The sequence below is a fragment of the Suncus etruscus genome, chromosome 19 (assembly GCF_024139225.1).
Source record: "Suncus etruscus isolate mSunEtr1 chromosome 19, mSunEtr1.pri.cur, whole genome shotgun sequence".
Lineage (NCBI taxonomy): Eukaryota > Metazoa > Chordata > Mammalia > Eulipotyphla > Soricidae > Suncus > Suncus etruscus.
Window position 1 is genome coordinate 39,372,562 of NC_064866.1, and position 16,479 is coordinate 39,389,040.

General features: G+C 37.4%; 1 protein-coding gene across 3 annotated transcripts in view; it reads right to left on the minus strand.

Moving 5' to 3' along the window:
- The window catches only part of ADCY8 (adenylate cyclase 8), a 273,697-nt gene that overhangs the window by 15,680 nt on the left and 241,538 nt on the right, over nt 1-16,479 (minus strand). For all 3 annotated transcript variants that reach the window (XM_049765555.1, XM_049765557.1, XM_049765556.1), the window contains 2 exons: nt 14,876-14,954; nt 1,291-1,449 (listed from right to left, as the gene is read on the minus strand). In XM_049765555.1, the coding sequence (XP_049621512.1) occupies nt 1,291-1,449; nt 14,876-14,954 (238 nt within the window). The remainder of the gene's footprint in view (nt 1-1,290; nt 1,450-14,875; nt 14,955-16,479) is intronic.

Genomic DNA, 16,479 nt, shown 5'->3' on the forward strand with positions numbered 1-16,479 from the left:
GGGCAAAAACACCCCGGGGGGCTGGATTGTTTGGACTCTGGTGAGCCACATTGGCCTGGGGTCTGTAGTTTGCAGGGACCCCCGCAAATTTAATAGAAGGAGCAAAATAGGTGTAACTAATACCTTTGAAAAACTACTTAGGGCAAGCAATTATACTACGAAGAGATAATCCATTTATATATGCATATATATACTAATACATATAACACATTTCTATTATTTTTTAATTGTGGTGAAATGTACAATGTAAAAACAATTTACTCTTCTTCTCTAAAAACCACCATTCTACTTTTTTGTCTCAATAAATTTGAGTACTCTTGGTTTATATTAAGATGGAATAATAAAGTAATTTGTCCTTTTCGTGACTGAAATTTTCACCTTTTGCATAATATTCTTATAGCACATAATAACTATGTATCAGAGTTTTACACAATAACATATATCATAACATAATACATAATAACATGAATCAGAATACATAATATTCTTACATCATATTATAACCATATATCAGAATTTCATTTTATTTTTTTGTTTTTGGGCCACACCCGGCAGCACTCAGAGGTTACTCTCTGGCTATCTCTCAGGAAAATAGCTCCTGGCAGGCACGGGGGACCATATGGGACGTCGGGATTCGAACCAATCACCTTAGGTCCTGGTTGGCTGCTTGCAAGGCAAACACTGCTGTGCTATCTCTCTGGCTCAGAATTTCCTAATTTTTAAGGTTGCATAATATTCCACTGAGATGTGCTCATTTGGGATATAACTGACCTTTTATTTATCATTTGTCAAAGGGGCCACTAGTGTTGCTCCTTTTTTGCCTATTGTAAATTACTCTGTTATAATATAGATATGTAAATATATATTTGAAAATATGTTTAAATTATTTGGATGCATACCAGATAAATACATATGTATTTGGATACATACTATCTCTGTTCTATCTACTATAACACACATACTCACAGACATAGATAAAACTTCAGTTACAATGAATTCTTAAAATGAGAATTTTATATTCATCTTACAGATTAGGCACTTGATATTAGAAATGCTTATGTATAAATGCCACCATTCTAGAGAGATTGATTTTGGGGTGGCTGGGTATCAGGTGGTAGTCAAGGTTTGCATTTTAATGACAGTATAATTATAAATGCTTATAATTATACATAAGCATATATAATATATATAAATATCATTAAATTATAATCGTAATTTCCCTTGAGTTGGGAATTAATATGCTTAATTGTACTCCATTTACTGCCACTCCATCTTGCCTGCCAGACTCACCTCATTGTCTCGATCTTTCTCAAGGAAATGGCGAGCTACATGACTGGGTAAAATATTCCGGAGCATGTTTTCATTGTGTTCCCTCAGCTCCTTCATTTCATTGATCTCTTCTTTGGCTTGTACTCGCCAAAGGAAGTCGAGGCGGGCTGTGTACTCTAGCTGCAGTCATGCAAAGAAAGAAAAGAAGCAGGTCATTATTCAGAGTACGGACTTCAGGCCCTCACACGCCAGAAGGTGAAATGGCTTCTTAGGAATCCAGTGCAAATAAAACAGCCTGATTCAAAGACTTTAGGAGACACTTTGCTCCATGTCTAAAGATCGGAGAATCATTAAACTTAGAGGGGATGTTGGATACCTCTCCTTCGGAGTACTTTGTGGTTTTATCAATTTTGTGCTAATTATTTGACACTGTGACCACTACTACATAGCCCTACCTAGATCTATAAGACTAGAAGGTTCTTTTATCTTACTAAACATTATTTCTTGTCAAGTAGCAACACGCTAGCAAGTAGAAATATATCTAATTAATATTTCGTTTGACTCAATAACCAAGTTATAATAGTAATGTCAACTAATATATAAATAGAGCTTATTACATACCAACCATTATTCTAAGCATTATACTTATTACATTTCACTCACATAACAACTCTAACAAGGATGTATTATTATCCATGCTTATTTTATGCATGAGAAAAAGAGGCTCATAGGGTTAGTGTATGTGTTCTGCCTGCAGAAGCTCTAAGTAAAATTCCTGGCACTACTGAAGAACAATCCTCAAATACAGAGCTGGAAGATGTGGCCCCAAAGCAAAATAACACCAAAAATTACTGATGGCAAAATTAAACAAAACATGGATAAATAATGATGAGAGTTACTGAACTATAGGGGGGGAAGAGGGAAACAGGGATGCTATTGTTTGAACTGAACTCTGAAGTACAACACTAGCAAATTAATCACTAAGAAATGAGATATTAATGGTATATTTATGGTCTTATTTGTGAGACATATATGGCACGTAGTTCTCTTTCTATTTGTGAAAACTATAACCTGGTCTATTAGTCTTATCCATATCTTTATCTCTAAAACTGGGATGAACATCAGTGACCACACAGGTATGGAAGAAAAGACATTTAGAAAGTTCTAGAAAACAATATGTGGCTCATAGAAGGGATTCAATACACATGGACTCCCTTTTGTCCCAGTTACCCCTTGCTTTGGAAAGCTAACAGCATCCTTTACAAAGAATCACAGAAAACATAATTATCACAGCTTTGAGAATTCATTATCTCAAAGTCTTTAACTATTGAAGGGAACAATACGCTGATTTGATGCCCTGAATTCAAGAACTTAAAAAAATTCAGCTAGTTTCCTTTTCTTTGTCTTATTTTAAAGTCTCAGTGAATGGCAAAACATGAAAAGACAGAGCCACAGGTTATTCCTTCAGTAGAATATGTAATAGCATAAGCTGGAAACCACTAAATAGTCATTCTGAATGGTTGAATAATTTATTGTATTATATACTTACAAAAAGTAATGAAGAATAATTTTTCTATACTTTGATGGACTCTTTTCCAATGTGAGAAAATGTACATCATTTATCTATAAGAGGAAATATTTGCTTTTATTTTAAATATGTCTTGTTGAATTTATATAAAATTCAAGTATACAATATAAAAAGTTACTCACTTATTGAATAAATGGAGTACATATTCTGAAGGAATAGGAATAAATTAAAAAAGCTAAAATTATTCTGATTTTCAAAGAAAACTGTCAAAGCAGACAAATGAACCTACATGCCTAATTACAAAGAGAAGAACATTTCCAAATGCCATGCCATATAATACAATAATTTGATGACAACCTCCAGAGGGAAATAGTAAGAGGATAAAAGTACTCTGAAGGAATTTTAAAAGTTTCAGAAGCCAGCTGCCCTGTTTGGGACATCAAGCAGGGAAAAGCCACGAATCTGCGCCCGCCCAGTGGAGCCTAACTGTGAGTGCTCCTTGTAAGTGTTTCTCTACTGTCCTCTTGCATGAAACTCTTGGGAGTGGGGCCAAAGAGGCTCCAAAAATCTGCTCTCCCAGACGCCATTTCCAGGGCGGGTCTCCAGAACGTGAAAACCGGCGGGCTTTCGCAGAAGCCAGCTGCCCTGTTTGGGACATCAGGCAGGGAAAAGCCACGAATCTGCGCCCGCCCAGTGGAGCCTAACTGTGAGTGCTCCTTGTAAATGTTTCTCTACTGTCCTCTTGCGTGAAACTCTTGGGAGTGGGGCCAAAGAGGCTCCAGAAATCTGCTCTCCCAGACGCCATTTCCAAGGCAGGTCTCCAGAACGTGAAAACCGGCGGGCTTTCGCAGAAGCCAGCTGCCCTGTTTGGGACATCAGGCAGGGAAAAGCCACGAATCTGCGCCCGCCCAGTGGAGCCTAACTGTGAGTACTCCTTGTAAATGTTTCTCCACTGTCCTCTTGCGTGAAACTCTTGGGAGTGGGGCAAAAGAGGCTCCAAAAAAGAGGCTCCGCTTCGCTACGCAGCCGTGCGCTCTTTCTAAGAAAAGAACACCATCGAAACAAGAAGAAAAAAATCACACTAAGAACTGAGCTATAACACAGAAGCAAGCATTCCTCTTCGAACTGTCTTCTCCGTTGAATGCTTGGGCCTAAGATTTGATCCAGTGTGAGGCTTCACCCACAGAGGACTCCCCTCCCTTAGAGACAAGTCAGCCCATCCAGAAAGGGCGGAGCCAGAGAAGTGTGCTGCCTACATCATCTAACCAATGAATACCACCACAACACGTAGAAAAACCCAAAATACAAGTGTGACAATGGGGAAACAACGCAGGCCAGCATCAGACATAGAGAATGAAGAGGACAATTCTGAGGACCAGTTAATGGCCAACCAACTAATCAACCTCTCAGATAAGGACTTTAGACTAGCAATATGGAAGATGCTCAACGGACTCCAAGAAACCATGAATTGAGTTGAACAGAACACTAATAAGAACCAAGAAAATATGAAGACAGAAATCACAAAACTCCAAACTGAAATAACATATCAATTAACAAGCCTGAAAAAGTCAGTAAACGAAGTGAATGACAAAATGGATAAGCTCTGGGACAGGGTATCAGAAGCTGAGAATAGACTTGGTGCTGTGGAAGATGAGATACATAACAATTCCATACAGCAGGAGAGATTGGACAAAAAACTTAAAGCAAATGAGCAGACAACGGAAAAATTAGTCAAAGAATGGGAACAGATGAAAATAGAAGTCTATGATAAAATAAGATCAACAGAAACAACTTAAGGATCATTGGAGTCCCAGAGACCCAGGAAGAAAATTCCCAGGAAGAATCAATGGTCAAGAACATCATTAAAGAGAAACTTCCAGAGCTAAAGAATATAGGTGATCAAATCCTACATGCTCGAAGAGTACCAACCAAAAGAGACCCCAGAAAAAACACCCCAAGACACATCCTAGTCACAATGACAAATCCCACAGATAGAGACAGAATTCTAAAAACACAAGATCAAAAGGGGAAATTACATTCAAGCAAGCATCCTTGAGATTTACAGCAGACCTGTCACCAGAAACACTCAATGCCAGAAAGCAGTGGTGGGATATTGTGACAAGACTGAATGAAATGAATGCTTCACCCAGAATACTATACCCAGCAAACTCACTTTCCGGTTTGACGGAAGAATACATGGTTTCACAGACAAAAACAGCTCAGAAACTTCACAGACACAAAACCAGTCTTAAGAGAAAAACTGAAAGACCTAATCTAAGACAAGACTCCCCAAAAGACACACCAAATTTTGAAATAAAGATGGCGTTAAATCCCAGGACAATTCTTTCTCTCAACGTCAATGGACTAAATGCACCAGTTAAGAGACAGAGAGTGGCTAAATGGATCAAAAAAACTCAATCCAACCTTCTGCTGCCTACAAGAAACGCACCTGAATAGTCAGAACAAATATAGACTCAAAATAAAAGGCTGGAGAAAAATTATCCAAGCAAACAACACCCATAAAAAAGCTGGAGTGGCCATACTAATATCAGATAATGCAAACTTTATACTCAGGAAGGTTGTAAGGGACAAAGATGGACATTTTATATTAATCAAGGGGTATGTAGAGCAGGAAGAAATAACTCTCCTAAACATATATGCACCGAATGAGGGGCCAGCAAAATATTTAATACAACTGTTGACAAATCTGAAAAATAATCTCAATAACAACACAATAATTGTGGGGGACCTCAACATGGCTTTGTCAACACTGGATAGGTCAACCAGACTGAAACCCAACAAGAATATACTAGACCTGAGGAGAGAAATGGAAGAAAGAGGCTTAGTGGATATATATAGGACACTCCACCCCCAGAAACCTGGATACACATTCTTCTCCAATGTACATGGGACATTCTCCAGGATAGACTACATGTTGGCACATAAAACATACCTCCATAAGATCAAGAAGATAGAAATTTTGCAGACTGCCTTTGCTGACCACAAGGCTCTGAAATTATTTGTGAACTCCAAAGGGACTCAGAAGAAAAACCTTAACACCTGGAAGTTAAACAGCCTCATACTCAATAACCAGTGGGTCCGAGATGAAATCAAGGAGGAAATCAAAAGGTTCCTGGAAACAAATGACAATAAAGACACAAACTATCAGAACTTATGGGACACAGCAAAAGCAGTACTGAGAGGAAAAATTATAGCTTTGCAAGCACACATCAGGAAGGAAGAAGGAGCTTACCTGAGTAGCCTAATGACACAGCTAATAGAACTAGAAAATGCTCAACAAAAGGACCCAAAAATAGTAAGACAGAAGGAAATAACAAAGCTGAGAGCAGAAATCAATGAAGTGGAAACCCAAAAATCAATCCGAAAGATCAACGAAAGCAGAAGTTGGTTCTTTGAAAAAATAAACAAGATTGATAGACCACTGGCAAACCTAACAAAGAAAGAGAGAGAGAGAAACTTGATAACTCGTATTAGGAATGAAAAAGGAGAGATCACTACTGATATGAGAGAGATTCAAAGGGTAATCAGAAACTACTTTGAGAAACTCTACGCCACTAAAAATGAGAACCTGGAAGAAATGGATAAATTCTTGGACTCTTATAATCTTCCATGGTTGAAGGAAGAGGATTTAGCATATCTAAACACCCCCATCACCATAGATGAAATTAGAATGGTAATCAAAGGTCTGCCGAAAAACAAAAGCCCAGGCCCAGATGGATTCACTAATGAATTCTTTCAACTTTCCAAGAGGAACTACTACCAATCCTGGCAAGACTCTTTCATGAAATTGAACAAACGGAAACACTTCCAAATAGCTTTTATGAAGCCAACATCACCTTGATACCTAAACCAGACAGAGATGCTACAAAAAAAGAAAATTACAGACCAATATCGCTGATGAATGCAGATGCAAAGATCCTCAACAAAATCCTGGCAAATAGGATTCAATGCCTCATTAAGAAGATCATCCACTATGATCAAGTAGGTTTCATCCCAGGAATGCAAGGCTGGTTTAACATCCGTAAATCTATCAACATCATACACAACATCAATAACAAGAAAAATAAAAACCACATGATCATATCAATAGATGCAGAGAAAGCATTTGATAAGGTCCAACACCCATTCTTGATCAAAACTCTCAGCAAGATGGGAATGGAAGGAACCTTTCTCAATCTAGTTGAAGCCATCTACCACAAGCCAACGGCAAATATTATCCTCAATGGAGAAAAACTAAAAGCCTTCCCTCTAAATTCTGGTACAAGACAAGGCTGTCCTCTCTCACCACTCCTATTCAACATAGCACTGGAAGTACTTGCTATAGCGATTAGGCAAGAAAAAGATATCAAGGGAATCCAGATAGGAAAGGAAGAAGTCAAGCTCTCACTGTTTGCAGATGACATGATACTCTACTTAGAAAACCCTAAAGACTCTACCAGAAAGCTTCTAGAAACAATAGACTCATATAGCAAGGTGGCAGGCTACAAAATTAACACACAAAAAATCAATGGCCTCTTCTATACACCAACCAGTAATAAGGAAGAAATGGACATTAAGAAAACAACCCCATTCACAATAGTGCACACAAACTCAAATATCTTGGAATCAACTTGACTAAAAAATGTGAAGGACCTATACAGAGAGAACTATAAAACTCTGCTCCACGAAATAAGATGAGGACACGCGGAAATGGAAATGCATACCCTGCTCGTGGATTGGCAGGATAAATCATCAAAATGGCATTACTCCCCAAGGCATTATACAGATTTAATGCTATCCCTCTAAGATACCCATGACAATTCTTCAAAGAAGTGGATCAGACACTTTTGATATTCATTTGGAACAATAAACACCCTCAAATAGCCAAAGCAATCATAGGAAAAAGAATATGGGAGGAATTACTTTCCCCAACTTTAAACTGTACTACAAAGCAATAGTTATCAAAAACAGCATGGTATTTGAATAAGGACAGGCCCTCAGATCAGTGGAATAGGCTTGAATACTCAGAAAATTTTCCCCAGACATACAATCAACCTAATTTTTGATAAAGGAGCAGGAAACCCTAAATGGAGCAGGGAACAAGCCTCTTCAACACGTGGTGTTGGCACAATTGGATAGTGCTTGCAAAAATTGAACTTAGACCCCCCAGCTATCATCATGTAAGAAGGTAAAATCCACAAATGGATTAAAGACCATCGATATCAGCCCCAAACCATAAGATATATAGAACAGCACATAGGCAAGACCACCTCCAGGCATTACAAGGCATCTTCAAGGAGGAAAACTGCACTCTTCAAGCAAGTGAAACAGAGATTAACAGATGGGAATATATTAAGCTGAGAAGCTTCCTGCACCTCAAAGGAAATTAGTGCCCAGGATACAAGAGCCCTCCCACTGAGTGGGAGAAACTATATTACCCAATACCCATCAGATAAGGGGCTACTCTCCAAAAAATACAATGGCACTGACAGGAACTTTACAAGAAAAAAAACATCTAATCCCATCAAGAAATGAGGGAGAAGAAATGAACAGACACTTTGACAAAAAAAGAAATACAAATGGCCAAAAGACACATGAAAAAAAGTGTTCCACATCACCTAATCATCAGGGAGATGCCAAATTCAAAACAAACGATAGAGATACCACCTCACACCACAGAGAATGGCACACATCACAAAGAATGAGAATAAAACAGTGTTGGCGGGGATGTGGAGAGAAAGGAACTCTTATCCACTGCTGGTGGGAATGCCGTCTAGTTCAACCTTTATGGAAAGCGATATGGAGATTCCTCCAAAACTTGAAATCGAGCTCCCATATGATCCAGCTATACCACTCCTAGGAATATACCCTAAGAACACAAAAATACAGTACAAAAACCCCTTCCTTACACCCCTATTCATTGCAGCACTATTTACCATAGCAAGACTATGGAAACAACCAAGATGCCCTTCAACAGATGAATGGCTAAAGAAACTGTGGTACATATACACAATGGAATATTATGCAGCTGTCAGGAGAGATGAAGTCATGAAATTTTCCTATACATGGATGTACACGGAATCTATTATTCTGAGTGAAATAAGTCAGAGAGAGAGAGAGAAAAAAGCAGAATGGTCTCACTCATCTATGGGTTTTAAGAGAAATGAAAGACATTCTTGCAATAATAATTTTTAGACACAAAAGAGAAAAGAGCTGGAAGTTCCAGCTCACCACAGGAAGCTCACCACAAAGAGTGATGAGTTTAACTAGAGAAATAACTACATTCTGAACTTTCCTATAATGAGAATGTATGAGGGAAATGGAGAGCCTGTTTAGAGTACAGGTAGGGTTAGGTGGGGAGGAGGGAGGACTTGGGACATTGGTGGTGGGAATGTTTGCACTGGTGATGGGTGGCGTTCCTTTACATGACTGAAACCCCAAACACAATCATGTATGTAATCAAGGTGTTTTAAATAAAAAAAAATGCCAGAGAAATAAAAAAAAATAAAAAAAAAGAAAATAAAAAAAAGTTTTTAAAATATTTTTATTATAGGTAGCAAAATATGTCTTACTTATATGTAAATTTTAGTACTAAGAAAAGGGAGTGTTGTGTTTGTGTCACTGGAAAACTGGAATTTGGGGGAAGGGGAAACAAGATACTGATTTAGTATAGATAAGGCTACCTCAAATGCTTCTGGTCCTTGGTGTGGAATGGAAATCACACGTCCTCCATCCTTCCCTCTCCTCTCTCTTTTCTTCCTTCCTTTCCTTTCTGCTTTCCTTCTCTTTCTTTCTCTCCTTTCTTTCTTTCTTTCTTTCTTTCTCTTTCTTTTCTTTCTTTCCTTTCTTTCTTTCTTTCTTTCTTTCTTTCTTTCTTTCTTTCTTTCTTTCTTTCTTTCTTTCTTTCTTTCTTTCTTTCTTTCTTTCTTTCTTTCTTTCTTTCTTTCTTTTTCTTTCTCTCTTTCTTTCTCTCTTTCTTTCTTTCAACACTTCTATGTTCACTATAGAATTATTTAAAATTATTTAAAATCTTATAGTGAACACTCCTATGTTCACTATAAAATTAATAATGGATGAAAGGCTAGAGAAAATGTGATACAAAAAATGAAATGTTAATTCAGGCATAAAAAGGAATGACTTTCCCATTTAAAACCTGGACAGACCTTGAAGGTAACTGAATCATAAAGAGAAATATCCAATACATATGAACTCACTTACATTTCTTCAATGTGAAAACAAACAACAACAATAGAAATTAGAAAAAAGCAATTTCATAGACACAGAACAGACTTCTATTTAGCAGAATTTAGGGTTTGTGAAATGAGCAAAGCAAAAGTCCAAAAGTCCAATTACAGAATTAAAAAGCTATGGGAATGTATTGCTATGGCCTTAGGTAACTATAGCTAATAGCCCTGTGTTGACTTGTGAGCTATTAAGACAGGAAATATGAAAAGTTCTAAAACACAAAAATGTGTAGAAATGTGTGGGGATGACTGTTATCTTGCAATGGCCCATATTTGAAGTATAGAACATTGAATCATGTTGTTTAACATATGTTGAACCCATCTATGTTGTACAACTGAATAATGCGATAACAATCTATAACTCAAAATGTCATGGCCTTTGTTGAAGCAGGAGATGTTTTAAAAAACACTCATCTAATTTAATTAGGCTTAGAAAATTGAGTAAGAAAATATAGATTATTGTGGTTGATTTAAGTGAGAATTTTCCAGTTAAAAGATAAGAATATATTTTAGATTTTGTCAAGGCAACTATATATTTTTTATATTTCAGGCTCATTTATAAAAGGTGCTAGTCCAAGTACACCTTGCCTTTTGACAAAGAAGACAGTCATTCTACATCATTAGACTTCTAAGAATAGGTTATTCTTCTTTAGTTCATGAATAGAATAATCTAGAGTGCCTGCTATTCACCTTAATGGGACATATAAAGATTAGTGAAACCCCTCTATTTGGTATACTCATCGCTATAAAATAAAAGCAGAACAAGAAAAAGAGATCATTTAACACAGGGTAATACAGAAGAAATTAAAGAAAAAGCAAAATATGAAAGCTATGTGCACCAAGTTTTTAAAAAGTTGAATTCTTCGGAATTCAGAGTTTGCTCAAGAAATGTAACTTGATTTTTACCAAACCATAAAAGAATCAAGTGCATGAAGAATAACAAAGGAACTAACACTGGCTGAGGTCTCATCTTGGTCCAGACACTCTTCTAAGTATTCATATGAACTAAAGTTTACTTAAATAATAACCTAAAAAAGTAGGTATTTTATTATCCCCATTCTAGGGGAAGGAAAAGCAAGTAGATTGTTCAGTTTCCAAGATCTCACAAGAGGTTAGTTTTGAACTCAGATATTTTGATTTCAGGCTAATGTTCTTAATTCCAAACATACATGTATAAGATAACACACAGCTATAACCCAAAACAAAGGCATTCTCCCATCTTCCTTTTTCCCCTTAAATCTCTCCTTTGATATGTAAAAGCCCACATGAATAGGTAACTTTATCTTTCTCAATCTTCCCCTCCTGGTGAATTGGAAATGGGTTAATAAAGAAAGAGAGCTGGCCTGGCACTCACAGGCAAATGAAGCAAACTGACTCTGACTCTAGTGACTGGCTTGGTTTATTTTGCTATTCTGTTTCTTCAGACCCTTCTGACCTGAGATTAGAGATACAGTGAGTGGGGTGGTCTCGCAACTCATGGATTTATTACACATACATGTATATAACTGGACAATCTTCAATTTTGGACAGAGATAGAAAACTGTCACTTTTAAGTAAAGGGATGGCATTTCTGGGAGTTTGCATTCTTTCAGGGGTCTCAAACTCGAGGCCCGCGGGCCGCAAATGGCCCTCCGTACAACATTTTGTGGCCCTGCCCTAGAGGAATCTTTTTTGTTTTGTTTTGTTTTAGTTGTTTGGGTCACCCCCCCCCCCTAATGTTCAAGGCTTACTACTGACTTTGCACTCAAGGATCACCCCGACTTTGCCTCCTGTGGCCCCCAGGTAAATTGAGTTTGAGACCCCTGCATGGGTCTCATTTTCCCAAGGGCATAGCTGAAATTCAAACCAAAAATGCTTGATTCTATGATTTGGATATATTCTTTTAAGTTACACAAAACTGAGCTTAGTCTTTATCTGATCACAATTAAATGACTAGAGATGTGATCTTATGAATCTTGGTCCTTCTCCATAAGTGTGGCTTCCCCTGGAGAAGCTGAGGCAAAGCCCAGACTCCAGAGCAGCAAGTAACTCAGACATGAGGTGGGGAGCTCAATGTTTGCTCTCTCTGTTCAATTTTCAGAATGTTAACCTGCCTTGTAGGAGGACTAAGTGCTGGGGACACAACTTCCACATATGTGCAAGAAGAAATTTCTCAATAATTTAGTTACAGAACTGCTTTCATCATTCTAGAGATATATAATTATATATGTCCCCACTGGAATGTTGTTGTATACTAGGCATCAATGGACATAATAAGTTTTTATTAAAGATGGAGGGTCTGTGAGTCATTAAGGGTAATCAATGTAAACAGGCTGCCAACCTGGAAATGAACAGACTAAATCCAAGATGAATAGGAAGGACCCTGACAGGTACTACCAATAACTGACTTAGCAAGAGGGATAATTTGACAAAAAAAAAAAAAAAAAAAACCCTCTGTATCAGAGAGGCAGCAGCACAAGGTGAAAAGAGAATAGGGCTAGATATTAGATTGGACTAGATTTTAGAGCTAGATAGTATGGTCATCAGTAGATGACTTGTTGAAACTTAAGTTTTCTACTAAGTATCTGAGACAGGACTGAACTATTTATAACACTCTAGTACTCTATATAAGAGCTGCTACAGATAAGGGATATGATTATATATTTTTAATGTCCCATTGTAAGCCAAAAAGATAAGCAGAAAAATATTAGATCGTCAGATTAGAAATATATTTCTACCTATATATATTCTTAACAGGCTGAGGCAGAAATTCTTAACAGGCTGAGGAGAAATGAAGACTAGAATAAATTGAATCAGAGAGTTATAAGGATCTTTGAAGAAGAGAATACTGGCAGTAACAGGCAAAAGGAGCATCTTTTTAATAATGGAATGAGAAATCCTCACCTGAATTTCTTTTCTTAGATATTTTGGGATTTTTCATTGTCAAACTCACAACTTGGGTGGTGGTGATGGTGGTGGTGGTGGTGGTGGTGGTGGTGGTGGTGGTGGTGGTGTGTGTGTGTGTGTGTGTGTGTGTGTGTGTGTGTGTGTGTGTGTGTGTGTGTGTGTGTAGGGTTGTCTCAGCTCTCAGATCAGATGAAGAGGTTCTCCCTTGTCACAAGAAGCCAGTAAGATATGAAAGACATTACTGTGGCTTTCAAAGATAGCCAAACACTTTTCATCCCCAAACAAACTAAAGATAGACTAGACTTCCTGGATAGACTTTGCATTTGGCAGAGGTAATGTCTCACTCTAAATTCAGCTAAAGTTAAAAATTATGTTCAATCTGTAGGATTGAACTGTCTTGGGTCATTTTGTTGACTTCCTTGTATTTCTCAGGCTAGAATTCTATTGTATGTATATATCTTAGCTAGCTAAGTCTAACCAGCTAGCTAGTCATCAGTTCCTCCATCTACATTTGATCTTGGCCATTGTTTCTTATTCTATAATTAACATAGAACTGTACTAGATTTGAAGTGCACACATATCTAATGCACTGTATTTGAACTGCATAAGAAACTGACTCTGGGATCTAGCAGACAATGAAGCCATGACCTACGTCTGTGTCAGAAAGTAGAAATTCCCCCCAAGTGAGGGCTACTACTGCATTAATATTCTGAGTTTCCATGCAGACAACCTACTGGTTGTTGAAAATATATGATAACTCTTAAGAGTTATCTCTTGAAATATATGAGACTGATGGTAGTGTGTTTCTTTAGAGAATAAGTTTCTGCTCCTCAACCACTTGCTATCAAGACAAATGGATCCACATATAGTACATTCCCAATCAATTAGTTAGGCCCCTCTTCCCCTTCATGTCCAGAACCCTGAGGTTCAGGACTGGAACTTATTGCAGTGATATCCACAGTATGCATTCCAGGGCCTGCAGAGAAAAGGATCACAAGGAGGGAAAATCAAGATGGCAGCCACTTTAATTTGCACAAATCAGTGTCTATGCTTATGGAATAGTGTTTATACTTATAGAAGAAAGATATATAAAAATAGCATGCACAAAAATCTAAAGTGATTTATCAAAAGAATACTTTTTAGCATTTCTATCTTATTTTACAGATGAAAAAGCTGGATCCTAAAGGGATCTGTTCAAACTATAACTGTTGTAAAACTGAGGTAAGATTGAATCATTGACTCAACAGCTGATCCTCAAACCTTAATATTTATATCTCATATCACACCATTTCAGTAGCATTAATAGTATTCTGGCAACAGAATTAGAGAGATATCAGCTTGCTTGGGTAAAAGATCTATATTCTAATTGATTTTGGACAATGAAGAGCTATTACTAAAGGATGTTGAAAATATATTGCTCTGAAAGAGCTAGTACTAAAGGCTATTAAAACTATACTATTTCCAAGCCATTTTATATAACACAGTTTAAAAATATTAATTATTTTTAATAATCACATTTCAAAATGCTCAGGGACTACCAAATTTATACACACAGATCTGTACTCTATCACATAAGCTCACCCCCAGTCCATCACTTAGGACTCAGGGGTCCTCAAACTTTTTAAACAGGGGGTCAGTTCACTGTCCCTCAGACCATTGGAGGGTCTGACTGTAGTAAAAACAAAACTTATGAACGAATTCTTATGCACACTGCATATATCTTATTTTGCAATGAAGAAACAAAAACAGATACAAATACAATATGTGGCCTGCGGGCCATAGTTTGAGGACCACTGATAGGGCTTTAGTAAGTGGTCTTTGCTGAAATTTATTTAAGTATGATACTTGCTATAAGCAGATACTTGTTACTTGCTGTGAATAACAGTGTAGGCCTTGCAGGCCAGTTTTTACAGCAGGAAACCAAAGTTAGAGAAAACTGTCACATTACCTGTTGTCCATGATAGAACACAGCAAGGAGGAACATGGCCATCAGTAGAAGTGAAGCCTCCTTAGTTCCCAGGAAATCTCTGTTGGAAGAAAAAAATGAAAATTCTGCATAGGTACTAACATGCATGAAAGGATCTGACTTTTTATTTCTTTTGGGCCACACCTGGTAGTGCTCAGGGGTTAGTTCTGTCTCTGCTTTCAGGAATCACTCCTGGTAGGCTCAGGGACCATATGGGATGCCGGGTACTGAACCCAGTTGGCTGTGTGCAAGGCAAATGCCCTACACACTGTACTATATATACAGTACTATATATACAGCCCAGATATAACTTTAAGCAGACTCATTAGTAGACAAGTTATGAGACAGTTGAAGATGATCAGTGGCAAGAATCTATTTAAACATGGTCTTGACTTTTAGCCATTGAAAGGTATCATTTGTTTGAATCCAAATGTATGCTTTCATTTATTTTTGACCAATAATATGTCCTTTTCAAGAAAAATTAAGTCAAAAAGTTTAGTTGGGCTCTGATGACATAGATCATTTATAAATAGTTCCCTTCAAAGTCTTTCATTGTCTAAAGAAAATCTAAAATAAAAATGCTTGACACAAATAATCTATTAGTATTGGCACCTACTTTCCATTTCTTTTTGTTTATTTATTTATTTTTTTTTGGTCACACCCGGCAGCGCTCAGGGGTTACTCCTGGCTCTAAACTCAGAAATGGCTCCTGGCAGGCTCCGGGGACCATATGCAATGCCGGGATTAGAACCACCGTCCTTCTGCATGCAAGGCAAACACCTTACCTCCATGCTATCTCTATGGCCCCACCTACTTTCCATTTTTAATTTACCAAAGATTTTTTTTTTTTAAATCTCAGACAATATTCCTTGGTATGGTCACCTAAATCACATGAGTAAAAACTAAAACAAAGATGGGCTGATATTTTTCATATTGGAGGCTTGGGTTTAATTTTTGGTACTTCATGGCCTCAAAACACTTTCAAAATTGATTTCCAAGAAATAAGCTGGAAACAAGCCCCAAGCACCACTGATCATGTTTACAAAACAAAACAAAGTAAAAGAAAACAAATGACCCCAGGAAACTAGGCATCAGCAATCACTAGTTCAATACAAAAGGTCTGTCTACTTTCCCACCACCCTATACCCATTCTTTTATTTTTACCCATTTTTACTCAGCTTAACACAGTTGCTATTTTTTTCAACAATCTCTGAACGTTATCCTTTACAATATATCTGCATGGCCTTGATTTTATCACTCCTTTGTTTTATTGCCTCCCAATCACAATCGCATACACTCAAAACTCAGTTTTCTCTCATGTAGCTTAAGGAAAATAAATGGAACTAAGATCAAAGAGTCACAAAGTTTAGAGGAAGGAGGACAGAAAACTTTAATTTGTCTGCATCCACGAAGATAATTAAAGCTTCCCTTTTTATGTTTTCATAGTAGAACAGCAGGAATAGAAAGACAATCAGTGATATAAGCTCAGTTCTTTGTAACGCTTTGTACTAAAGATCACTCCATCTTATATAGGTTCATCTAAGTCAGTCCACTGGGGACTTAGAGGGTAGGAATAAAATTTAGGA